Here is a 26,437-nt window from a genome sequence, read left to right as displayed (position 1 = left end):
TGTCAAAAATAAAGAAAACGAATAAAATAAAATTAAAAAAAAAAAGAGTTCCAGAATTATGGAAACCCTGTAGAAGAGGCACTCAAATGTGCCTAGAGGGTAAGTGGCTGGGGAGCAGAATCTCTAAGGATGATTTGGAATTTGCCAGATAAACCAAGGAAGTTTGGCATGGTCCGGGCAGAAGGAACAGCATGTCCAAAGGTATGTAGGTATGCAGGAAAATTCATATTTGGGGAACTGTGGATAGTTTGGCATGACTTGATGATTATCTTGGAAAATGGCAAGAGAAGAGCTGGAAAAGTACACAGAAGTGAAATTACAGAGGGGTTGTTAATCCAGGCTAAGAAGTCTGTAAATTATCTGATGAGCACTGGGAAGAATCAAATGATGACCCAGTAGGCGAGGCTATGGCCAGATTTACCACCTGGAAATACCATTCTGACTGCAGAAGAGAGGTTGGACTGTAGGGGAATAAAACTGGAGGTGAGGAAACCAAGTTCAAAGTGTTTGCAAGAGCCTAGGTAAGAAATACAGATATATTAAAGCAAGTGGAACAGTAAAGAGAGAGACCAGTACAACCAACAAATATTTACTGAGCTCCTACACTCTTTGGGGGGTATCAATGTCAATCAGACAAGATCCCTGGTCTCTTGGAACTTATCTTCTATTTTGTTAAACCAAAAGAGAATCATAGGGGTGCCCGGGTGGCTCAGTCACTTAAGCGTCCAACTCTTGACTTCAGCTCAGGTCATGATTTTATGGTCGTTAGATCAAGTCCCGTGTTGGGCTCTGCGCTTAGCATGGAGCCTGCTTAAGATTCTCTCTCTTCCTCTCCCTCTGCTCCTCCTCTGCTCGTGCTCTCTCACTCTTAAGAAGTTAAAAATAAAAATTCCCTTTCTTTAAAAAAAAAAACCAAAAAAAACCAAAAAGAGGATCATAATTTACATAAATATTTTACAATTTAAAAATTTGACAATGTATCAAATGCTTTCACAAGTCTCTATATATGTGTACATATATGATAAAACCATTTTTAAGATGCACTAAATTTACATAATTTATTAAACCATTACCCTATTCTTATAATGTTCGCTCATTACCCTATGATAAAATCCTGTAAGTGACATTGCAAAAAATCAAAAGTTAAATATTTTCCTGAATCAAAAAATATATATTTTTAAAAAGCTCTGGATTCAAACGGTTTTACAGAAGATTGCACCAATTTATACTCCCATAGTAATATCTAGGAGTAGAATCCAAAGGATTTGTTGATCAACCAGGATGTTCAAGTTGAAAGAAGGGAAGAAGATTAGAATGATTTTCAGAGTGACGGTTTAGGCAACATGACAGATAGTGGTATTATTTCCAAACAGTAGAAGAAAAAAACAGAAGACATGAGGAGTAATTAATGAGTTCATTCCAGAAGAGATGAACTGGATGTTTGTGACACTCAGGTGGTAATGTCCAGTGAACAACTGTAAACACATAGTTGGGAGTTCTGGACACAGGTCAAGTAATATTTTGAAAAATTATCAGCGTAAAGAGGAGACAGAATCTTAGGGGCTATAACATGCAACAAGAACAGCATCCCTGAATGAATCAGATGGGCAAGAAAACAGCTGACAAAATTACATCACAAAAAACAAGGGAATTAAGGAAATAGTTCCACTTACAGTAGCATCAAAAACAACAAAATACTTAGGAACAAACTTAAGAAAAAAAGTTCATTGTACGCTAAAAACTACAAAACAATGTTAAAAGATATTAAAGAAGATCTACAAAAATGGAAAGACATCTGTATTCATAGATGAGAGGGCCTTGAAACTGTTAAGAAGCAGTACTCCCAAAACTGATCGATAGCTTCAATGCAATCCATAGCAAAACCCCAGGCTTTTAGCAGAAATTGACAAAATCATCCCAAAATCCACACAGAAATGCAAGCGGCCCAAACAGCCAAAATAATCGTGAAAAAGAAAAAGATGGGGACTTCTTGATTTTAAAACTTACTATACGCTATAATACTCAAGACAGTGTGGTACTGGCATAAAGATAAATATACAGATCAACAGAATAGACTTGACGGTCCAGAAATTAACTCTCATATTTATGCTCAACTGATTGTCAACAAGTTTGACAAGACCATTCAATGGGGAAAGGACAGACTTTTCAATGAATGATGCCAGAATATCCGGATATTGACACGCAAAACACTGAAGTTGGACCCTTACCTCACAACATAAATAAAAATTAACTCAAAATGGATCACAAATCAAACTGCAGGGCTAAAACTCTTTAAAAAAACAACATAAGAGAATATCTTCAGGACTTTGGGTTGAGCAATGATACCTTAGATATGACACCAAAAGCACAAACAATAGAAGAAAAAATAGGTAAATTGGATTCATCAAAATTAAAGCCATTTGTGCTATGAAGGACTTAATCAAGAAAATGAAAAGACAGGGGCACCTGAGTGGCTCCCTCGGTTGGGCCTCCAGCTCTTGATTTCAGCTCAGGTCATGGTCTCGAGGTTCATGAGTCTGAGCCCCACATTGAGCTGTGTGTGGGCAGTGCGGGCCTGGTTGGGATTCTCTCTCCCTCTCTCCCTTTCTCTCACACCCCTGCTTTTGTGTGCTCTCTCTCTCTCTCTCTCAAAATAAGTAAAATAAATTTTATAAAAATAAAATGAAAAGACAACCCAAAGAATGGGACAAACTATCTTTAAATCATATATCTGATAAAAGACTTGGAGCCAGAATATATAAATATATATAATAATATTATTATACTAATCAGTAATCAACAATAAAATAATCAATAATAAAAAGACAACCTAACTTAAAAATGGGCAGAGGTTGTCAAATACACCTCAATAAAGCTGAAAATAAAATAAAATAAAGTAAATAAAGTAAAATAAAAACAGGCAAAGGATTTGAATAGACATTTCTCTAAAGATATAATAAGGGCCAATAAACACAGGAGATGTTCACATCATTAGTCACAAGAGAAATGTAAAGCAAAACCATGAGATACCACTTCATATACACCAAGACTGCTAAAATTAAAAAGGTAATAAATAACAAATATTTGCAAAAATGCAGGAAAAGTGGAACCTTCATATATTGTTATGGTGGGGATGTAATTAGGTGTGGCCACTCTGGAAAACAGTTGGGTAGTTCCTCCAACTGTTAGGTATAGAGTTACTGTACGATCCAGCAATTCTACTTCTTGATATACACCTAAGAGAAACGAAAACATATGTCCACACATAAACTTGACCAGGAATGTTCACAGCTCCATTATTCATAATAGCCAACAAGTGGAAACAACCTAATGTCCACCAGCTGATGAACGAATAAAATGTCATGTAGAAACAGTAGCATATCATTCAGCCACAAAAAAAGAATGAAGGTCTGATACACGCTACAATGTGGATGACTCTTGAAAACATTACACTAAGTGAAAGAAGCCAGTCATAAAAGACTACATATTGAATAGATTCCATTCATATGAAATGGCTAGAATCGGCAAATCGATAAAAACAGAAAGTAGACTGGAGGTTGCTTAGGGTGAGCAGTTAAGTAGCAGGGGGTGGAGGAAAATGGGGACTGACTGCTAACGGGGGTGGAGTTTCTATAAGGGGGAATGAAAACATTCTAAAATTAGATTATGGTGATGGTTACACAACCCTGCGAATACACGAAAATCTTTTAATCACCCACTTCAAATGGGTAAACTTTACGACATGTCAATTATGTGTCTAAAAGCTATTTGAAAAAGAAAAAGCAGGGGCGCCTGAGTGGCTCAGTCAGCTGAATGTCAGACTCAGGTCACGATCTCAGGGTCATGGGATCGAGCCCCACATCGGGCTCCACACTGAACTTGGAGCATACTTGGGATTGTCTCTATCGCTCTGCCCCTCGCTCTTTTTCTTTCTCTCTCTCTGTAAAATAAAAAAAATAAAAAATTTTAAAAAAAGAAAAAACAAGGAAAGAGACTGTTTCAAGAAGAGAGGAGTGGTCAATGCTACACAAGGCAATAAAGTATACATATATTTTGTTTTTTAAAATACTTCCATTATTGTTTCTTGTCAACAGGACAAAGTAGCAGTACAAAAATCTAACGTTTATTGAGCGCTTACCCTGTGCCAGGCATGATACTGAGAACTTTATCTGCATCTATGTATTTAAACCTCTTAACCCTATAATGTAGGCATCATCATCTCTTTTACAGATGAAAAGAACTAAGGCTGGAAGATTCGGAGATCACCCAGTGTCACAACACTTATAAATGAAGGAGCCAGAATTTGAACTCAGATAGTCAGGCAAGAGAACCCTCACTCTTGGGGCGCCTGGGTGGCTCAGCTGGTTAAGCGCCCGACTTCAGCTCAGGTCATGATCTTGCAGTTCATGAGTTCGAGCCTGGCATCGCACTGTCTGATGTCAGCACAGAGCACGCTTTGGATTCTCTGTCTCCCTCTCTCTCTGCCCCTTCCCCACTCATACACACACACTCTCTCTGTCTCTCTCAAAAATAAATAAACATTAAAAAAAAGAGAGAGAGAACCTTCACTCTTAACCACTGTATCCTCCATTCCATGGCTTACTAGGATCCCCACACTGTCGCCCCTTATTACCAATCTGTTCTCATCTTTTAAGTAGATTCTATCCATCCTGAAACACGTGCAGTTCCTGAAATGCGCGTGGCGTTTGCTCCATGCCTCAACACACGCGGATACCTCTGTCTAGAAAGCTCTTCTCTTCTCTGTCCATCTGGTGACCTCCTGCTCATCTGCAAAGACTGCTCAGGGGTGTGCATCTTCTGTGATCCTCACTGGTCTCCCTGCTGCCCCCAGAGCTAGACCCCTATGTCTTACCACAACATACTTGATGCACTGGAGGCACTAGGCCTCCATCACCGAATGAAGAAATAAATGAATACAAATATTCAATTGTCCTATAAAAGAGCACACTGTATTTTTGGAAATAGCCTGAGCCAATTCTGATAAATTAAGTGGGGGATCAGGCTGAGTAATATTCTTTTGGGTCCAAAAAGAGGTGTGATAATAAAGTAAAGATGTTGATTTTAGGGTTTGGCTCATGAAACGGTTCTCAAGACAATTCCGAAAGAGTCTGAAAATGTTTTGCTCAATTAGAGGAGAGCTAGAAAACCGGACTGCATCCCGTGGGATAAGATTTATTTGGCCATATAAGTTCTAGTATGGTGCTTTTCATTTTTTTCTTTGTCTCATTATTTTCAAGTCACACAGTATAAGGCAATTGCACTTTTATTAAACATATTTAATTTCCTAAACAGCAAGCCGCTAAATGAGTTATCCCCATTTCCCCACTCATGCTTTCTTTCCTCGGTAACTATTTTGACATGTTAAAGAAATATTTTATTATCAGAGGGTGATTTTGCTTATTTCCAAAGAGGGAAATAATTTGCTACTCTTTAACTTAACTCTACCCTTAACTCCAAGGAAGGTCTTGCTCATGAAAGGAAAAACAAAGTACAGAATCTACGAATGTGTGATCCAATCGCCATCAAAGCAATTTACATTCAGCAAATATTTGAGTTCATTTAGCTATCAGAGTAAAGTCTAAATCCCCCATGTATCTTGCCAGTACAAAAGTACACTTAGGCCAAAACTAGTCACAAAATGTTTTAACATGACAACATGGTTCACTCTTCCAACATTTTGAGAAATTTCCAAGGAACTACAAAAAGAGAGCTTCCTGAAACAAACAACTTTACATCTTCAATCACATCCTAGATCAGCCCTACCCCAATCTGGATTCAGAGCCCCAACAAAGCAACAGAAGATAATTAAGTTGTGCTCCAGCAGACAGTTGACTTCTCTGTTTCTTCCAACCCTCAATCTTGACACACCAATAAGCCCATCTGTGATGGCGCCCAATTCTCTAAGCACAACTACCCATGGTACGTTAACGCAACTAGTTTTTCTTAATGTCAGAATTTTATACATTTTTACATTATGTGTATGCAAGGAGCATATACAAAGGTTAGATCTCGGTATTAGCCTGATAAGCACATTTCTGCTAATGTCACTGACTAGTTGCTTCCTGGCTTTAACAGAATATCACTTCAAATATTCCCATCTTGTTGGGTAATGAACAGTAGTTTTGAAAAAGAGAACCTCGGGAACGAACATACTCTTACAACCTCCAAAAAGTTACAGACATGTAGATATTTAATCACTGCCCTCTTGGCTTATACTTCTTTGTTCAAAGTAAAATCAAGAAGCAAAAGTGGCTACATATCCCCCTTTAACAGAGAAATGAGTAGCTAACAAGTTGTTCTAGGAGGGCAGTTTTTACTGAGTTGGTCTGACAGGCTAAAATGACAATAAACCCGATAGTTTATACTGTCTCTGGTTAGTCTTTCTAATCACCCTCACAGAGTAACTTGAGAGATAATTATACTTGACAAGTGGCTAAATGTGTAAATACGGTTTATTTATTGTACTTCTATTGTTTCCGACCTCCTTCTTTGATATTTCACTTCTCTTTTCTTTGTTTTTCAGATATACAATGTATTTCCCTTTCAGAATTAGAGTATCAGTTTCTTAAAGAAAAACTGAGTTGGTAAGAGTAGAACATTTTCCCCTCAAATAGATATATTATTCTTTAGATATTCACAAGAAAACCATTCGCGAAAATTCTAAAACATCCAAGCATACAGTTTATAGTTTAGTATTTGTTAAACACGGAGGTAAATAAAATACTAGGGAACTCTAAGATACTCCACTTATATACTAAACTTTTTTCAAATGCCACTATTAAAGGATGTGCCAAAAAGTTATCTGTAGGAGGTTAGTTTTCAGTCAGGGAGGTTAGTTCAATGAACAGACACAAAGGATGGTTAAGTAGGACATGGGACAGAAACCATTTTAGCCCCTGAACCAAAATGAAGGAAAAAGTCTAAGACTGCAGTGGATAAAATGAAAACATAAGGGATGAGGGTGAACTGCCAACAGAAAAGGCGCAAGAGACTATGACCACCTCAAATCTAAGGGACAGGGCTGTGGTGGCAACTAACAGAGCATAGAGTAAACAACTGAATGTACTTTTTAAAAAGCCTAGATTTTATCTTTACAGAAGCAAACTCTGGAAAGACCCCATTTGGCAGTGTGGCTCAAACCCTGTCACAGGTGAGGAGGGAGTTTGTATGACAAACAGATTTCTTCCCTACAGTCAAAATGGACGCACTGAGCACAGGGTTTGAGGCCATCAGACATTAAGATCATCAGCCCACGCCCTTCACGGGCTCCACACTCACAGTGCAAACTGTCCCACTCTAATCTGGCTTTCTCACAGATAAGCATGCAGGGAAGGCAATGCCTTGGTTGGCAGATCTGAATACGCTCGAGAAGTACAGCTTTTACTGGAAAAGAGTAAATTAACATTTTGGTTCAAACTTCGGTTTCTTATGAGGTTGGCATGAGTCTGTCATCCATGGATTCTCAATCCCTCTAGGTATACTAATAAAATTGGGCTTCCAGCCTTTAATGCCAGGCAGATCCTGGAACATGGCAACCACACCACAGAATTGGCTCCCTGTCTATGGGCAGCCAGCCATCATTCTGACAGACTCCTGAAAAGACAACAGTGGTTACCTTGACCTTGAGACATACTTTTTCTTCACACTGTAACAGAAATGTTTCTGCATTCTGACTTCTAATGCATGCAACTTATAAACTGTTAGAATAAAGACAATACCTCAGGACGTATTTACAGGTTTGCTAGAAGAACCTCTAAAGCAACCATCTCTTTGGGCAGCACATAAAGTACTTTTGAGAAGGCTAATTCTTAGCCTTAGTTTAGATTGAATTGTTTCAGTTATGAATTGCCTCATGTGGTGGGAAATGCTGGAGGATGAGGACCAAATAATATAGAATCCCCTGCGGACCTTGTCAAACACCTCTTCCTTACCCTCCACTGACAATCAGCCAATTAATCAACAGTAGGTTCTTGGACACTTCCGATGCACAAACACTGGAGATATGGCAGTTAGCAAAATTGTCCCCACATGACTGGAATCACTGTCTTGAGGAACCACTGTAACTGATGAGTCTACTTCCTTGCTTGGGCATGCTGGGGTAGGAAGAAGATTGAAAATGACTCATCCCAAGTGAGATTCGACTTTTCAAGTGAATTTTGTCAACACGATTACAGAGAATTTTGTTCCTGGCTTTAACTATTCAAAACACAAATCTGTTCTAGTCATCTGATGTAAGACTAAACAAAAGCATTCATTAATAAAAAGCAGAGAAGACATAATGCCAAAATTTTTGTATATTTTAGCACTTAATACATTTACATTCTGCCAGGCAAATGGCATGCAACTTTTTTCTAACTCAAAGAAAGATAATGGAAAAAACTGTTTACAGGAGAACAGTCTTCAATAATTCACAGCTTGATGATCTAATGAAATTACTTTAAAATGTCAAATGCCAAAATGCTGTATCAAATCTCCTTTTGCATTTCAACTCTAAGTTAACATTTTGATGGAAAAGGAATTCAACATATAGTAACTGTTTTATGGAAGGCTCACCCACCTTTTACTAAGCCCAGTTAAGCATATTAATTATTTTTTAATACGGAACACTTCACGAATTCGTGTGTCATCCTTGCATGGTGGTCATGTCCATCTTCTTTGTATCATTCCAATTTTAGTGTATGCGTTACTCAAGTGAGCATAAATTTGGACGGATTGGCTATGGAAGAGCTCTTTTATAAAGAGGTTTTTAAAATATTTTTTATGTATACTTTTTAAAAAATATATCACCCTAACAAGTTTTAAGTGTCTACACATAAGTTAAATAATCTACTCTAAGTACATGCCAAAAAATTATCTCTGTGTGTGTATATATATATATATATATATATGTATATATATGTACAGCTTTTAAAACTAGGGGCTCAGTCAGTTGTGAGATGATGATGATGATGAATATGACTTATCCTTAAGAATCTTAGTTGTGAGATGATGATGATTAATATAAAAATTCTTAAGAATAAGTCATTTCAGGGGCGCCTGGGTGGCGCAGTCGGTTGGGCGTCCGACTTCAGCCAGGTCACGATCTCGCGGTCCGTGGGTTCGAGCCCCGCGTCAGGCTCTGGGCTGATGGCTCAGAGCCTGGAGCCTGTTTCCGATTCTGTGTCTCCCTCTCTTTCTGCCCCTCTCCTGTTCATGCTCTGTCTCTCTCTGTCCCAAAAATAAATGTTGAAAAAAAAAATTAAAAAAAAAAAAAAAAAAAAGAATAAGTCATTTCATTTTTATTTCATTTACAAGAACAATTTTTTTAAAGCATTAGGCTTCTTATGCATGCCTTTAGCACATTACAAAGCCTTAATTTATTGATGAATGAGGGACACTCTCTCTGTGGCTAAGGGACTCTAAGGGTATTGATCACTTTAGATTCTTCTACTTGTTCATAAACTTAAAAAAAAAAAAAAAAGAGGTGGGGAGGGCGTCTGGGTGGCTCAATTAAGTGTCCAACTCTTGATCTTGGCTCAGGTCATGATCTCACAGTAAGTTCGAGCCCCGTGTAGGGCTTTGCACTGTCAGTGTGGAGCCTGCTTAGGATCGTTCTTTCCCTCTCGCTCTCTCTCTCTACCCTTCCCCTGCTAGTGCTCTCTCTCCCTTTCAAAATAAATAAACTTAAAAAAAAAAAGATTCTTCTACTTGTTCAGGTCTCTCTTAGGACAGACAATTGCTCCACTTCCTGGTCTTCGACACGTGGCTCTTCCTCCACCCTCTCTACCTAATTCTATATACTTCCTTCAGCTTTCACCTAGGACTCCCAATTTCTCCCTACTATCTGCATATGGTCTTTTCTTGTAACAGAAGAAAATCAAAGCCATTTGCCTCATCCATGGGTCTTCCATCCCTTGTGTTTCACAGGAAAGTATCCTTCTATCCAAGGAGAGATGTCCCCCAACAAATGTGCCCTCCACACTCTGTTAAGTCCTCACATCATCAATTATTACCCCCTATCATTCTTCTCCAATCTCTCCTTTGCATCTACGAGCACATTCATAGTTCCTTTGTATAATGACAACAAAAATGTTAAACCACTCTTACTTCAATCTGGTTGTCATTCTACCAACAACATTCCATCCCCTCAATTTTTTTAATGATAGTCTACTCTCTGTGCTACACTTTCCCATTCCTTTGTTATCTGTTACCTGGCTTCCCCTCTCTCTCTTCCAGCAAATCTGTCTCTCAAATGGATACTGAGAATTTCCCACTACTAAATGCAGTCTCTTCAACCTCTTGACAGCACCTGGGATACCTGAATGAAATGCCTCCTTCTCCTGGAAACTCTCCCCTCCCATGGCTTCCCTGAGTTCTCCCGAATACCTCTACTTCTCTGGTCTCTGCCTTCTTCTCCGACCCATTTCCCCCCGTCAATTCTAAATGCAGGTAACCTCAAGGTTCCATTCACGGTCTTACTTTTTCCTTCAACATCTGGGTGCTCTTGCTCAGTCACTGACTGAACATGTGGCATCTGATTTGACAGTGACCGTAAGGATCTACTACAGACAGCAACTGTTTCTGAGGCATGATTTGAACCACCTGTGCTTCTGAAAACCGGTGTGTGTGTTAACAAGTCATTTGGCTGATGACACAAGCCCAGTGTGCTCAGTTTCCACACGGGGCATTTGTGAGTCACTCCCTGAGGTGGGACACATATTATGTGCAATATGGTACTCCAAACTGGGACTCAAAAAGATCTATGTCTCCTTCAAGACCATCACAGGTTTTCTGGACTCCTCTCTGGAGCTTGCAATTTCCTGTACTTCAATTATAACCCTCTTGGCTATTGCCTGAGAGCACGTATAACTCAACATGTTCAAAACAGAACTCACCAGTGTCCCATCAAACCCACCCCTTCTCCTGAAGTTCTATTTCCAACAGTAGCACCACCATCTTCTCTCGCAGGCTTACAACCCCAGTTCACCTTGCTGACTCTATGGCCCTGTTCGCCTGCACAACCAACCAGCTACCCAGACTGCCAATTCTTGCACTCAATTCTCTCCTACTTAACCTCTCCTCTTATTACAAGGAAACTATGCCAATTTGGGTCACCATTCTTTTCTCTCCCCCGCCAAAAATGGTCCTTTCCCTGGTTTGCTTGTCTCTAGATTCTATTTCAACCTGGTTTATTTTATTATTCTGACCCCACCACTTGTGCATATCTCTACTACTTCCTTTCTTCTCTTACTGTGGTCAACTTAACACCTCAGACTCGTCTGCCATGCATCGTATTTCCTTCATCTCCACTTGTGTGATTCTGCTCACGGTTCACCTCTTCTGTGGTGTCTAACTTTCCTACTCCCACAAGTTAAACCATTTCTTCTGAAGTAGCTTAGAATTGTATCTGTGCCTCTGAATAGTCCTTATTTTATTCTTCGAATTATAGTATTTTGCATAGGCCCTTTCTCTCTTTCCTCCCACTATATCCTAAGCTCACTGAAAACAGGGACTATTTATACACATTTTGATTCCCCACTGTACATACTGCTTACAGTAAGTGCCTTGCATTCAGGAGGTGTTCAGGTAGCCTCTACTAAGTGAAAAGTCATCTAAGGCACCGTTTTATGAATGTATCCCATGTCACATAGTGCTATTCCCTGCAGGCAACATCAACTCTCGGAATGAGATCCTGGATGCCCTTAGCATCTTCGAGTGTATCTAAAAAGCATCTTCAAATCAGGCAATCCTAATAACTAATCCCTAAGTTCTAGAACAGGTCCCTGGATGAACTGGGATATGCCAAAGTCAGCCTCCCAGTCTCATCAGAATAGAGACACCACTAAAGCAAGCTTCATTACTTGTGATATTATAATATCCCCAATCTTGTGAATATATGAATTGCCATGTTAGGAAAAAGGAGGAAATTTCAAAGTCCCACTTAATTTTCCATCCAGCAGATAGGAAAGCTTCATCCTTTCATTCAGAGCCCAATAGCTTACTAAATGGTAGACTAAAAACTTTAATAAAGCTTTCAAATGTGTTTTACACCTTTACAAACAGCAAATTTCTAGAAGCATCTAGCTTAACATGAATTATGTGAAAAACTCAGCGTTATTAGTACTATTAAAATATTTTCTTTATACTTAAGTATAAACATAGAAAAGAAAATGGGCAGAATTTTCAAAATTGGCTAACAATGACATTTTAATTTCAGCTGTAAATTTTATTTGACTCTTTTTATTTTGTTTAGAGGTGGGGACAACTTTTACTTATAACAGGAATTCCTTGCTTTCTTTAAACACTGGAAGTAAGCCTTTGTAGGAAAGGATATTTCTGAAGTTTCTAAGAAACAAACTGGTATAATTTATGCCTTCAAATTTTCTCTCATAAATAACTAAATAATCTCTTTTTTTACTATTTGAAAATAAACCAAAACGTAGAATTTTAAAACCAAAGGTCAGCAAGCCTTAATCTCCTTTTTGACAATGAAGAAAATGAGGTAGGTAACAGTTAAGGTGACCTGCTTAGGATCTTTCTGTGAACTGTCCTTCCCACTGTACCATTCTACCACTGATGCAGCAAAAGTACCTCCCAAAATTAATTTCAGGAGGAAAAGCATATTACTCCTATACCTTAAAAATTATCAAGTATTCTTCAGGGAAGCTTTTAAAATTTTTGAAAAAGCAGAAGAATGTATGCTTTCATGTTCTAATATACTATCAAACCTTTTGGAGGAATCCCAGCTTATTAAAAACGTGACTTAATATTCGAATATATCTTTCAGGTTAGCAGATGCCTCTCATTTTCTGAAATTGTGGGATAGATGTGGTTAGCCTTAAGAGAATTCTGTTTACTGTCCTCTCCTCCCAAAGGCAAGGCCAAAGACATGAAGTGCCCGTTTATTACCTAAGCAGCTATCACACGTTTTTTTAAACTGTCCTGCCGTTCTGGTTTATGTACAAGGCTGCAGTTCCCACTGTTTAGGAGTTTATAATATATAATAATTTCCTCCATATAAAAATATGCACTGCTTTTTGCTTGCTCTCATCCCTTTAGGTGGTGAAGGATGTTGATGGTGGTGTCCACACAGCGTTATGAGTGGGGGTGTTTCAACCAGGGGAATATTCACCCTTGAGGCCAAACAACTCTTTGTTGTGGGAGGCTGCCCTGTGCATTTAGGGTGTTTAGCTGCATTTTTGGCCTCTGCCCACTAAATACCAGCAGCATCCCTCCAACTGTCAACCAAAAAAGATCTGCAGACATTGCCAAATGTCCCGAAGACAAAATCTTCCTCAGTTGAAAAACTGCTATTGAGGGAGGGGTGTTCACTCCATATATGTTCTGATACTATTTTTAAGACATACCTTTCCCATGTAATCCCATGTTAGGATGATGGGTAGTAATTAATCTTTTCAGGCTTTCTCATACCCATAATTGTTATTACTGTCTCTGTGCATATTATTTCGATATAATATTTAAAGAAACAGAGTATCTCACACAATCCACCAAATAAGAGCATTTACTAAGCACTTGCAGTATGGTCAGCAGTATGCTAACCACTGAAGACAAATAAAAGTCGTGAGCTCTAGTGGCGCCTGGGTGGCTCAGTCGGTTGGGCGTCCGACTTCAGCTCAGGTCACAATCTCGCGGTCCGTGAGTTCGAGGCCCGCGTCGGGCTCTGGGCTGATGGCTCAGAGCCTGGAGCCTGCTTCCAATTCTGTGTCTCCCTCTCTCTCTGCCCCTCCCCCGTTCATGCTGTCTCTCTCTGTCTCAAAAATAAATAAACGTTTAAAAAAAATTAAAAAGTCATGAGCTCTATTCACAAAGATCTTTTATTACAGCTGAGGAAAGAAGACATGACCACGTGAAATAACCACCCATACTGTAGGACAAGATAGAACACAGAGTTAAACCACGGGAAACAAACTTCTCAGAGGAGAAATGATCAATGGAAGCACTCACGTTTCCAGAAATACTCTTATGGAGCTGATAAGATCAGAGCCTAACCTTTGAAGATGGGTGCATATCAAATAGGTAAAGAGAGGAGAAGGCAGACCATACAGGGAGCCGCATGGGCAAGGCTTGCCGGGGATAGCAATGAGGCTCTGTCTGAGGGCCAAGCAAGGCAGAGTTCACTCACAAGATGGTGGAGCATGAACATGTAGAACAGATCCACATTATGCAGGGCTCTGAAAGACAGGCAGAAAAATCCAGATTTGATGTGGTTGGTAGAAATTAAAGGGCATTTTGAGTACAGAGTGATATGGGAAGAGGTCAGGATATAAACTGAAAGATGGTTAACACAAGAGAGAAAAAAGTTAAACCATATAGCTCTATGTTGACAGAACCCTAGCATAATAACAATGACAAAGAAGAGAAAGAAATGGGCACCAAGGACATTTTGAAGGAAAAGCCTGTTGGACTTGGTTAATATCAGACCACCTCAAGTAGAAGGGAAATTAACCTTCGAGGGTCAAGTCTAGAGGACTAGAAAAACAAATGAAGCCTCTGCCTATCTATGCCATCTACCATATTCATAGACTTCAGAATCACCCACTTTAATGAATCTTAAGAGTTCGTCTTGGGGCACCTGGGTGGCTCAGTCGGTAAAACGTCTGACTTCGGCTCAGCTCATGAGCTCACAGTTGGTGGGTTCGTGCCCCGCACTGGGCTCTGTGCTAATAGCTCAGAGCCTGGAGGCTGCTTCCAATTCTGCGTCTTCCTCCACTCTGCCTCTCCTCCACTTGCGCTCTGTTTCTCTTTTGCGCTCTCTCTCTCAAAAATAAACATTAAAAAAAAAAAAAAAAGTTCGTCTCCACTGGTTATTTTATTTAATCCCCTCATATGGATTAAGGACAGTTTATAAACGGAGGCATTAGAAGGAAAACTGTAAAACCTGATATACCAGCCACTGTGATATATGTTAAGACAATAAAGAATAGACATGAGGCAACGCATCCATAATCTGGAAAGGGCTCTAATTGAAGGTGTCAGTTGTCTGAACTTCCTTGGGCTTTCTTCACTTGAGGATAAATATATACTCTTGGAAGAAGGGGTCACTGAGCCATCCTGCTTCCTTGGTCCTTTTTTAAAAACCCTTGATTTCCCGGTAAGGATAAAATAAAACTAACGAAAATTCAATTAGAAAAAAATGTAACAACCTTTTACCTCTTGACCTTCATCATGGGTTGCAGTCCTAAGCCACACTCTTAAGGAAATATTAAATTTTCCAGTTGACTTTAGCTCCATCTACCTCAGCCATCTCATCTTGCTCCCAATTAAATTAAGGAAAAAACTTATCCCTCCTCTGGGTTTTCCTCTTCTCATCCATTGATGGTAAGGGAAATACGAACATCAGAGAGCTGATGATATGAATGTTAAATGTATTTTTATTTTTAATTATTATTATTATTTTTTATTTTAGGGGGGAGGAGACAGAATCTTTTTTTTTTTAAGTTTTTATTTTAATTCCAGTTAGTTAACATACAGTGTTACATTGGTTCAAGTATACAATACAGTGATACAACAACTCCAACATCACTCAGTGCTCATCCCAACTGTACTCCTTAACCCCCGTCACTTGTTTAAGAGCCCCCCACATACCTCACCCCTCTATAATTAAGATTCTCTTTCTTGGTTTGTCTCTCCTTCTCTGAGAAAGAGAATCTTAAGGAGGCTCCACGCTCAGTGTGGAGATCAGGGCTCAATCTCACAACCCTGGAATCACGACCTGAGCCAAAATCAAGAGGTGGACACTCAGGGGCCCCTGGGTGGCTCAGTTGGTTGGACGTCCAAATTTGGCTCAGGTCATGATCTCATGGTTGGGGAGTTTGAGCCCGTGTCGGGTTCTGTGCTGACAGTTCAGAGCCTAAAGCCTGTTTTGGATTCTGTGCACCCCACCCCCTCAAATAAATAAACATTAAAAAAAAAAAAAAGAGTTGGACACTCAATTGATTGAGCCACCCAGGTGCCCTAAATGTTAAACCTATTAACGCTAGATAGTTTTGGACCTATCTATGGATCAATTTATAACACAGACTTTTATTGTTTTTTGCTTCTTACGAATTGATGTTAACGGTGCCTTCCTGTAATGCAGGCCTTCTGAACCTCAGCACTATCAACATTTTGCATTTTCTTTGCAGTAGGGAGCTGTCCTGTGCCCTGTAGGATATTCATCCATGACATTCACTTATTGGATGCCAGTAGCAACATCCTTCCCCAGCTATGACAAAGAGATTGCCAAATATCCCCTGAGAGGTAAAACCGCTACCAGTTGATGACCACTGCTATAATGTGATCTTGGAAGACAAATACTGGTCAAGCAGTGCTCGTATAAATAACTCCTGTTCAAAGACAAAACAAACGAGTAGGAATAACTGCAAGTCTATGATTTCTTTAACTTGAAAAAACATATGGCCCTTTCTCTTGACTCAAGGGTTCTTGGAGCCCCAGTGGAAGAAAACTGGTCAAATAACCAGTGCCCCCAAAGTAGGCACACACAGAGTGGCATGGCCAGACCTGTGTTGGAAGCGGATTCGTGAAGCTGCCTGCCCCACTGGCATAATACCATGTTGCCACTTCTAGGCATTAGCTCGTGAGTTAATTATACTTAAGGTGTCTTCTAGCCATCATGAAGCCAAGCAGCATTTCTGTTCAATTGGTTTAAAATAAAAATTCGTTTTCTGTAATGATGTTCCAACTTTTCAATCTGAAGAGCATGACTTTTCCACCAAAATGAGTAAGCTCCAGACATCACTGTGGCTAGGAACTGATTATGCTCATCCATGCTACCTACTCTTCATGAACATCTTCAGTGTTCTCAAGGTGAAACTCCTCCAACTTTCTATGACTAAAAACTACTGTTAAGTGTTGGCATACAATTTTAAACCTGTTCGGGTATCACATATATATATGGCTTTGAAACACTTAAACCTCAAAATGATTTAAGAATTATCCTAAAGCTGCGTTTTCAGGACAAACACGGTTTTTGCTTCTTCAAGACTCAGACCTTAGCTAGAACAACAAAGAATCAAATGTCAATTAATTTTCTTCACCATCTGAAACCAGGGCAAAAATCCAGTCTTTCCTAGACTGGGACTTTCTTCCCCCACACCATGCCTCAGATTCTCTGAAATATGAACTAAGAACCAGTGTTTGCATGCTGGTGTGGGGCACCACACCAAAAACCTCACACAGAACCAGTGCTGTGATGACCACCATGGGCCCTTGGAAATGGAGGTTATGAGGAAGCCCTGGGTGAAGACACACAGGAAGTAGTGAGGACAAACACTCAGAGGCAATTCCCTGGTGCAAGACAGACCACAGGCACTTCTTATAGGCTCCCAGAGTCCAGAACCCCTGTCCCAAGAAGCCAAATGTGTAAAGAATCTCATGAGGGCCCTGTTCATTTACGATAAAATCTCTTTCTGGAGCTAGCTTTGGTGGGCTTCTATCATTTCCATTACTAACACTAAGCCTGCTGGCCGTATCATGAACTACTGCCTGGTTCTCATCTCCTGGTGATAAAATGTCATTTAAAAATCTATCTTCTTGTAAGGAGGAGAGGAATGAAATTCTGGGGTTGGATAGTGGTGATGGCTCTCCAACAGTGTGGCTGTATTTAATACCACTGAATTGTGCACTTGAAAATGGTTAAAATGGTAACTTTTATGTTATATATATTTTACTAAAAAAAAAAAGGTTAAAAAAACACTATCTTCTTGAGAAAGGTATGATTACAATTTCCTATCTATAGAAACTTCTAATGCTCAACATTAAGTAAAACCAGAGAGTTGGAGATTTTCTCCTTACAAAATATATATAAAACATCTTTCAAACTCCCCCTAATTTAGCAATGTATTTTGAGAATGTATCTAGGGTGTTTAAAATGCCCCTTTGAGGCACCTAGCTAGCTCAGTCAGTGGAACACATGACTCTTAATCTCAAGGTTGTGGGTTTGAACCCCACATTGGGTGTAGATTACTTAAAAATAAAATCTTTACAAAAATAAAATAAAACCAAATAAAATGCAATAAAATGTTCCTTTAAAAAAGTAAACAGTTGTATGGCATGCCTGGATGTCTCCAACAGTTAAGTGTCCGACTCTGCTCAGGTCATGACCTCAAGGTTCATGAGTTGGACCCCTGCACCTAGCTCTCCACTATCACCTTTCTTTTCTTTTCATCATGAAGTCTGCTTCGGATCCTCTGTCTCCCTCTCTCCACCCTTCCCCTGCATGCACAGGCATGCGCACTCTCTCTCAAAAATAAATAAACATTTTTTTTTAATTATGTAAAAAAAGTAATGCTATTAATGAAAACCAACAGTAACTTTAAAACATGTGGAACTTGGGGCGCCTGGGTGGCTTGGTCGGTTAAGCATCCAACTTCAGCTCAGGTCATGATCTCGCGATTCATGAGTTCGGGCCCCACGTCAGGCTCAGTGCTGACAGCTTGGAGCCTGGAGCTTGCTTCCAGATTGTGTCTCCCTCTCTCTCTGCCCCTACCCTGCTCATGCTCTGTGTCTCAAAAGTAAATAAATGTTAAAAAAAAAATGTGGAACAGACCAAAAACTCTTATTTGCATGTCAAGTATACCAACTTTTTTATCTCCATTCTTCTACAATAAGACCAAAACCTGGGGGCGCCTGGGTGGCTCAGTCGGTTAAGCGTCCGACTTCGGCTCAGGTCATGATCTCATGGTCCGTGAGTTCGAGCCCCGCGTCGGGCTCTGTGCTGACAGCTCAGAGCCTGGAGCCTGTTTCAGATTCTGTGTCTCCCTCTCTCTGACCCTCCCCCGTTCATGCTCTGTCTCTCTCTGTCTCAAAAAAAAATAAACGTTAAAAAAAAAAAAAAAATTTAAAAAAAAAAAAAAAAAGACCAAAACCTGATGAGTACAAGATGAATTTTCCTTATGTTTCTCACATGAAAAGAACAAACAAATCTATGTTTGTTGAGGTTTGGGGTAACAGGTGAACAATTTAAGATAAACCATACTGAAGTTATAGTTTTTACCAATTTTGGATCCAAACTCATTTTAATTCTTTCTTACTCTCTTGCAGTTTTAGGTGGGCTTTTTTCTTCTTCTATTTTCTCCTTTAACTTCATTTTTTTCTTTCTGTCTTTTCTAGGGTTACTCTCTCAGAACCAGGAGTTCTTTGCCATACTAATTTTGACCTCATGATATTTTAAAACTTTAAGAAAGAATTTCTTTAATTTGGTCTCTTCTGATTTTTTTTGGTCATTCTCTACTTTTTTTACATCTATACATTCAGAACGTTCTTCTTCTTATACATTTGTCTTCTCAGTTTTCATTACTTTATTCTCGATCTAAACTCCCTGCCTGCCCTTCACTACTAGCATCTCAATCTCTCAACCTTTCCCTCCATAATCTCTAAATTTAAAGAGCGAAATTTTATACTTAACCAAAACACAATGCAATAGATTTTGTTTCTTTAAAAGACATGACTGAAGGCCTTCTCTCCTCTAGCATGGATAGCCAAATCATATAACCAAGCTAACATTTTGTCAACTATAATTCTCTAAATAGCAGGAATAGTCAGTGTTCATCATAACTGTAGTTCAGAAGGATTACAGTAAGGTATAAATCTTGAAATATTTTCTCAATAATCACTAAAGTATTAAATTATGAGTTTTTATGTTATGAGTTTTAGTGTTAAGTGTATCTGTCATATCTGAATTCTTTGAAAATGGGTCTTAATGGTCAGAAGAGATGACAATTTTCTATTAACTAGGTTTCCTTATTAACTGGAGTGCTTGATTCCTCAATTATGCAAGTTAACAAAAAGACTTCCCTACAAATGTCAAACAATTACAAAAATTAGAAATCTCATATGGTATTTTTCTTTTTCCGTGATAAGTAGAATTTCTTGCCATACCTCAATATACAGAGTGCTCACTAAATCAGATGAGGAGAAATGCAGAAGGAATCAAAATGTCAGTTTTTGTATTGTTGTGGGCAGCACCAGAAACTTGGAAGTCTTAAGCATATGCTATCAATTCTCAGATTTCTATAGCAGCATCTCAGAGAACACCCAAGAAAAGAAGGGCTTTCATTTGTTTTTGCCTGTACTGGTCATAATTTTCATACTCTTTGTAATGATTTGTGATGCTTTTGAATGCTCTGTTCCCTAATGTTGAGCTGACCAAATAGTCTGGTAGAAATGTATACAGACATCTCTGAAACAAATGATCCACATTAAGTACCTTCTAGAAAGTAAATGCTCTTTAAAATAATTTACTACTGATTGGACAGGTGTTCTGTCTGGCAAACACTAGGTTTGTAAATTCTGTTTATTTTCTCCTATTATTTGCTTTTTATTTTAATCATCTATGGAGTGAAATTCCATGTTCAACTTTCCAAATGGTCTGAATCTCTCTGAAAATGTTATGCTTTGGAATGAAGCTCTTCATGTAATTTCTCAAGTATTTTGAGGTTGGGTGGTTAGATGAACAACCAGAACATAATCCATTTTCAGCTGGTAGGAGAGTCAAATAAACAAAAATATGTTTCTGAATGAAAGACATTCAAAGGAATACATATTACTGCATATTTTCAGTATGATTATGTAACAAAATGCCACTTCAAAGCTAACTTTTCGTTTGGATTACATGTGCAAAAAGGTCAGGGCTATGTTTTCTGTAGGAATTTTTACTTTTGCTTACTTGGAAGCAGTGAAGTTCTTGCTATTTAGGGGCCTCTATAAAGATAAAAACACATAAAGAAACATTTAATAATAAATATCTGTGTTTTAAACACAGCATTCTTTTTACTCTAAGTATCTCTTCACTGTAAACTACACCTTTAAGACTGTCTTTAATAAAAATATATTTCAACAGAAACTTGATATTTGGATAATGTATACAATAACTTTAAAACTGTTTCATAAATTTTTAAATAAATCGGCTGTCTACATGGATGAACTCTCAACCATGTCCTGTAATTAATGTTATAACAGCCCAGGAAAACAGGTAAAAAAGTTCCAAGGTTTTCTAAATTTTTCTAGGCTTTCTGAAATGTTTCATCTCCAGATGCCTCAATACTTACAAGTTTTGAGTCTAACAATTTTGGCTAGTTCTAAATATAAAACTAATTAATAAATACAATTTGGTTTCATTCACACAGAACAGGCCAGGCCACCTGTCCTGGACTATTTGTTAGGTGATGAGGGTCCCCATGAACAGATCCACGATTTCCCTCCCACCCACCCTCACTAGGCCTCTTAGGTCGTCCTTAAGCCTTTCCTAAAATCAAAGAAGCAAATACACTGCAAGTGTAGTTTGAACTTCATTTCCTTCCACTCTTTCCCCAGCCATTAGACTGCACAGAAACAACACAAAGACCAAATGCATTATATAACAGGACTGCCATTGAGTTGAAAGGTAAGGATATATTTATTTATACTCCAGAGTAGCTTTGGATCTTCTAATCTTAAGAACAAAACGCATGTGGTCCAACACAGAACATAATGGCTGAGACCTAGTACCATTAATTAATTTGCAACAGAAAGGAAAAGAATGATTCCTGACCTCAAATTTTTGATGATGAGGAAACCAAAGGTTCCTTGAAACCCTCAGTTTGGACTAAGGTCATTGGATATTATTAGCCCTAGCAGGGCTACAAAGAGAAACCAGGAAGTGCTGAGTCATCAAGAGCATAAGTGACGTCCTCGTCAGCACTTCTGGTGCCAGGTTCAGAGGTGAGTGTACTTCCTTTGACCTGCCACTCTTCCTTTCCTCACTGGTCCAGCGTAGGAAATGGAGAACGGACTGCTACCAAGCTGAGGACCAGTATGAACCCTAACAAATAACTCTATTTCAGTCCCAATTCCATGAGCACAGTCTCTACATATTAAAACAAATTGTTAAAATTTTTTAAATTAAATTAAAAAATATATGACACTTAATATCTGCCAAATGAAGCAATTATACCACTAGTTTCTGGTAATAGAAGACAGTTTCCACCTCAAATAATCAGTATGCCTTTGCCAGCATGCAGTTTATGTGCATTTAATTCCCAAACAGGCATTATCAAAATAGTCCTATCCAAATTATCTTTGCATGACTAAAATACTTACAGTACTAGATAGAAAACCCTATGACGGGGGAAATAACACCTGGAGTCAAGGTGACCTTGAACTGGTCATTTACATTTTCTGTGTCTGTTTCATTACCTATAAAATAGGAATAACAAGTCCTCCCAGCTGTGAGAATAATTACATTAATAGCACCTAAGTAGATAACTGCCATGCAAAAAGGAATGACACATTCATTATTTAAAAACAACACAAAAACCAAACTCTGGTCTCAGGCTCTAATGCACTTCATTGGACACTTTCAATAATTTCGCTGGATTTTAATGTTTATGTTGTCACCAGATTAGAGTCCACACAAGAAGAAAATCTCAGAACACTAATAGTAGTACACGGACAGTTCAACAGTATTGGGCTATGTAAAAGTGTATTTTTAAAAAGGCAATTACATATGAGAAACATCACAATACTTTATTGAAGAAAGAGAAAGTTTGAAGTGACATCAATAATTAGTACTCAGCATTTCTCTGCAGAATCCCTACAGGTCTCTAAAAACCTATTCAGATTAAATAAACTTTTCCACGGGGTGCCTGGGTGGCTCAGTTGGTTAAGCATCCGACTTCGGCTCAGGTCCTGACCTCACGGTTTGTGAGTTCGAGCCCCGCACCAAGCTCTGTGCTGACGGTTCAGAGCCTGGAGCCTGCTTCGGATTCTGTGTCTCCTTCTCTCTCTGCCCCTCCCCCAATTTGTCCTCTGTCTCTCTCTGTCTCTCAAAACTAAATAAATGTAAAAAAAATTTTTTTAAATCAACTTTTCCTCAATCACTGGCAATTAATTTTTAAAATCATCTAATATTAAAATTTTGGTAACTGAAAAAAACAAAAACAGCAAGCATTACTGTTTGTAATATTTTATTTCATTGTAATAAATTATTCAGTTATGTTATGGAACAAATAAGCATTGTGAGCTAGCCAGGGATTCAAGTACATTTACCAAGTTGTACCTACTAGAAATCTTGGGGTGCCAAATCCAGATGTAGTAGCGGCCTTTGGACAATCATCTTTTCAGTCCCTTTGCCATCCTTGTATGCTTAGATAATGCAGATGTGACTGAAGAGATTTATATTCTTCTGACTGTGTGTGAAAACAAAACAGGAAGACTGCCTCTTGGCCTTAATTCCCAAAAGGAAGAACAGACCAAGGCGACTTCATTAAATCTTGAGATTAAATGTGGAAATGATTTTAGCACCCAAAGATGACATAAGATGGAAAAGAACTCAAGATGACAACATAACTCTACCAAACAGCTAACATTTGCTGAACAATTCTCATGTCCTCTGTGCTTATATCCTAACTAGTACCTGATATAATATCTGCCTAGGGCTTATTACCCATAGGAAAACTAGGCAGACTGGATAGAATCCTGCTGGACTTAATCATTTTGTCCAAGAGAATAAGAGCTGCACATAATATTAGAATTTCAAGGGGACTTTGTTGAGTTCAGCCACACATTCCATGAACAAAACCCTCCCTCAAAACATTACAAGTAGTTGAGTAGTGATACCAAGGAGAAGAGGAAGAGGCAGTGAGGTATCTAAATATTTGCCAAGTGTCAAAAACATAACAGGAACCTAAATTTAGAAACATCATTTAATATGTGTGCTAATTTTACAAATGAAAAAGCTGAAGCTTAGAGGTGAGAAGTATAATGTGGTCAAGTCATACTGTCACATGGTAGAATGAGAATGTGAGCCCACATTTGACCTCAACTCTAAGGTTATCAATAACATCCAAGGGTCAATTAATAATAACATGGTTGGGTGCACTTGGGTGGCTCAGTTGGTTGAGTGATGGAGTCTTGACTTCCACTCAGGTCATAATCTCGCAGTTTTGTGGTTTCGAGCCCCACATCACAGAGCCTGCTTGGGATTCTCTCTCTCCCTCTCTCTGGGCCCTTCCCCTGCCCATGTTCTCTCTCTCAAAATAAATATAAAAAACTAAAAAAAAATAACATTGTTGTATTTCCAAGACTGCATGTATACCCTCATACTTTTTATTTAAAACTTTGCGTTCAAACTTTTTAGGATGCCAACATAGCACCTTGCCCAAGAACACCATATACTACATTGCTGAACTGTGGTTCATGCTGAATGCATCCATGGATTACCCTACAAACAAAGCCCCTGCTCAATCATTCACAGTAACATATGTATAAAGTTGATGTCAACCCACAATCAGCAGAATATATTTTCAACTGTCATACTAGCTGTGTGATCAGACCTGGTATCTCAGAAGCAAAGTAGACACATGTGACATAATTGGTAATTGTCTAGAGCTAGGGCTGCAGGCTTCCAACAATAAGCAATTTTCTTCCATGCAAGTTTCCACTAAATTCCCAACCGTTGTCAGTATACACATGCTCTAAAAACTTTTTTAGCCATTCAATAGCGGCCAGGAAAGCATGTGCAATTCATAGTCATTTATGATTTGGGGTTTTCTCTTTATATAAAAATGGAATAATTTTTTGAGGACCTCAAAGTCCTTCAAATCACATTAGGGTAATATCCTACCCCTGCCACAATCAGTTTACTGCAATTGCTGATTTAAAAAAAAACAAACGTGAAAGGGGGACAGAAGTGAAAATCAAGGCTGTAGAATATTTGGGAGAGAAAGAGAAAGAAAATCAATCCTATAAAACACCGCTTGCCTCAAAAAAAAAAAAAAAAAAAAAAGTTGCACCAAAGCTTTCTCCATTCGAGCAGTTGGTTTTGTTCCCTGACTGCTCCCCCACATATCTAAGTGCAGTGAGTACATTCCCAACTCCTACTGCCAAGTTAAAATGAAAACGTTCTCAGTCTAGAAATGATTGAGGTGGTTTTCTTTAATCAAATTAGAGCAGCCAAATGTTCCTTTCAAAGGTAACTGTCTACTCTGCAGCTGTATGCAAACTACCACATCAAATGTGAAGGAAAAAATAGCGATAGAATTGTGTCCTTACAGTACAGTGCTGGCTGCAGAGATGGAGAAACAAAAGCATCAGTACAGCTAAGAATTACATTCACAGTGAGCTTCCAGAAATATGCTGACTTCACAAACTGTGAACAATGTACTGAAACTTCCAGTATATAATTAGCTATTTTGGGGAGGGGAGGACTGTGGGGGGAAATTCCCCCTTAAAAACAGCTAAGCAGCAATAGATACCTTGAGTCATTTACCCTAGAGACCAAAGCCTCAATGAGAAACATTAAAAGACTGGCTGAGACTTCATGCACAAAAAAAAAACTCATACTTTGCTTTTTCACTTCCTGTCTCCATCAGAAACACACCACAGTGAGTAATCTTGAATATCCAACAAGCTTCAATTAAGCTTGTAATGATTCATTTACATGCAGAATTTATTCTTTTAAATCATCAGACATGGGAAATTCCTACAAAGAATTAATTCATAGTGGGCTTATCTTTTCAGTTTGTTTCTCTTAAGAAAAATCAATTGACTAACATTCCCAATAATGATGTCAAATTAGTTATTGCTTGTTATGGGTTTACACTAGCTGTTGGGATGCTATATGAAAACCTAGAAATAACAATGATGGTAGACAACCAGGTGCCATTAGGAGATTGTGAAAATGTTTCCTCTACATTCATGGCTCTTTTCCATGTGATTAGACTGTTGCTAAAATTAAGGAATGTCACAAAAATATAGGAGAAGTCTACCTCACATGAACTCCATATGTCTCCAGAGCACGTTCTTCAACTTTGTTTGCTCCTGGTGAAATCTGCGGGCTCCTTCCTTGAGTCACACTACTTTCAACATATCCAAATGTAAAGACTGCTACATTAATAAAACTTCCTGAAGGTTATAAGCAATTCTCAGGCCACTACGTTTAGCTCCATCCTTCTGCTCCCACTCAGGAAAGCAAACTAAACTGTAAGAAATAATGATATTTTAATTATTTAAAAATTTATTTTCAGAAACATATCAGATGGACTTCCCGTTCAAAATGGCAGACCCATCACAAACATCTGCCTCTAGTCTTTAAGATACTACCGAAGTAAAAGAAAGAAAACCCATAAGTAAAGAAAGGTATCATCAAAAAATTGAGAGTTGAGTAGATTTTCTGGATAACCAAAAATAAATAGAAGCAAGTTAACGGCGGAAATTGACAGAGAAAGTCACCAAAAAGACAGTGGTCTCCAAAGTGGCAAACGTGTAATTCAGGAACCATATTAAGAAAATATCTTCTAATTATAAGAACCGTTATTTTTTAACATAGGTAAATGTATATGGATATAATTTCTCTAAGTCAGTGAGTATCAGTGGCATGCTCAAATATTTTTACTGAAGGGAAGGCCACTGCCTTGGAATAATCTATGAGGGCGTTGTG

General features: G+C 38.6%; 1 protein-coding gene and 1 non-coding gene across 3 annotated transcripts in view; both read right to left on the bottom strand.

The window, feature by feature from the left end:
- CDK6 (cyclin dependent kinase 6) overlaps positions 1-26,437 on the bottom strand; it is a 256,008-nt gene that overhangs the window by 207,161 nt on the left and 22,410 nt on the right. Inside the window, exon 2 of one of the 2 annotated variants that reach the window (XM_058725095.1) lies at positions 14,144-14,192. The exons of the other annotated variant lie outside the window; for it this stretch is intronic. Within the exon in view, the coding sequence (XP_058581078.1) occupies positions 14,144-14,181 (38 nt within the window). The 5' untranslated portion in view covers positions 14,182-14,192. The remainder of the gene's footprint in view (positions 1-14,143; positions 14,193-26,437) is intronic. 2 annotated transcript variants of the gene reach the window in all.
- Positions 8,614-8,718, bottom strand: LOC131511221 (U6 spliceosomal RNA). The gene has a single exon (XR_009261422.1). It is a non-coding gene; the product is annotated as a U6 spliceosomal RNA (small nuclear RNA).

The sequence above is a fragment of the Neofelis nebulosa genome, chromosome 4, assembly GCF_028018385.1.
Source record: "Neofelis nebulosa isolate mNeoNeb1 chromosome 4, mNeoNeb1.pri, whole genome shotgun sequence".
NCBI classification, from domain to species: domain Eukaryota; kingdom Metazoa; phylum Chordata; class Mammalia; order Carnivora; family Felidae; genus Neofelis; species Neofelis nebulosa.
Note: the sequence above shows the minus strand (reverse complement) of the source record. Positions and strands in the feature narration are given on the sequence as shown.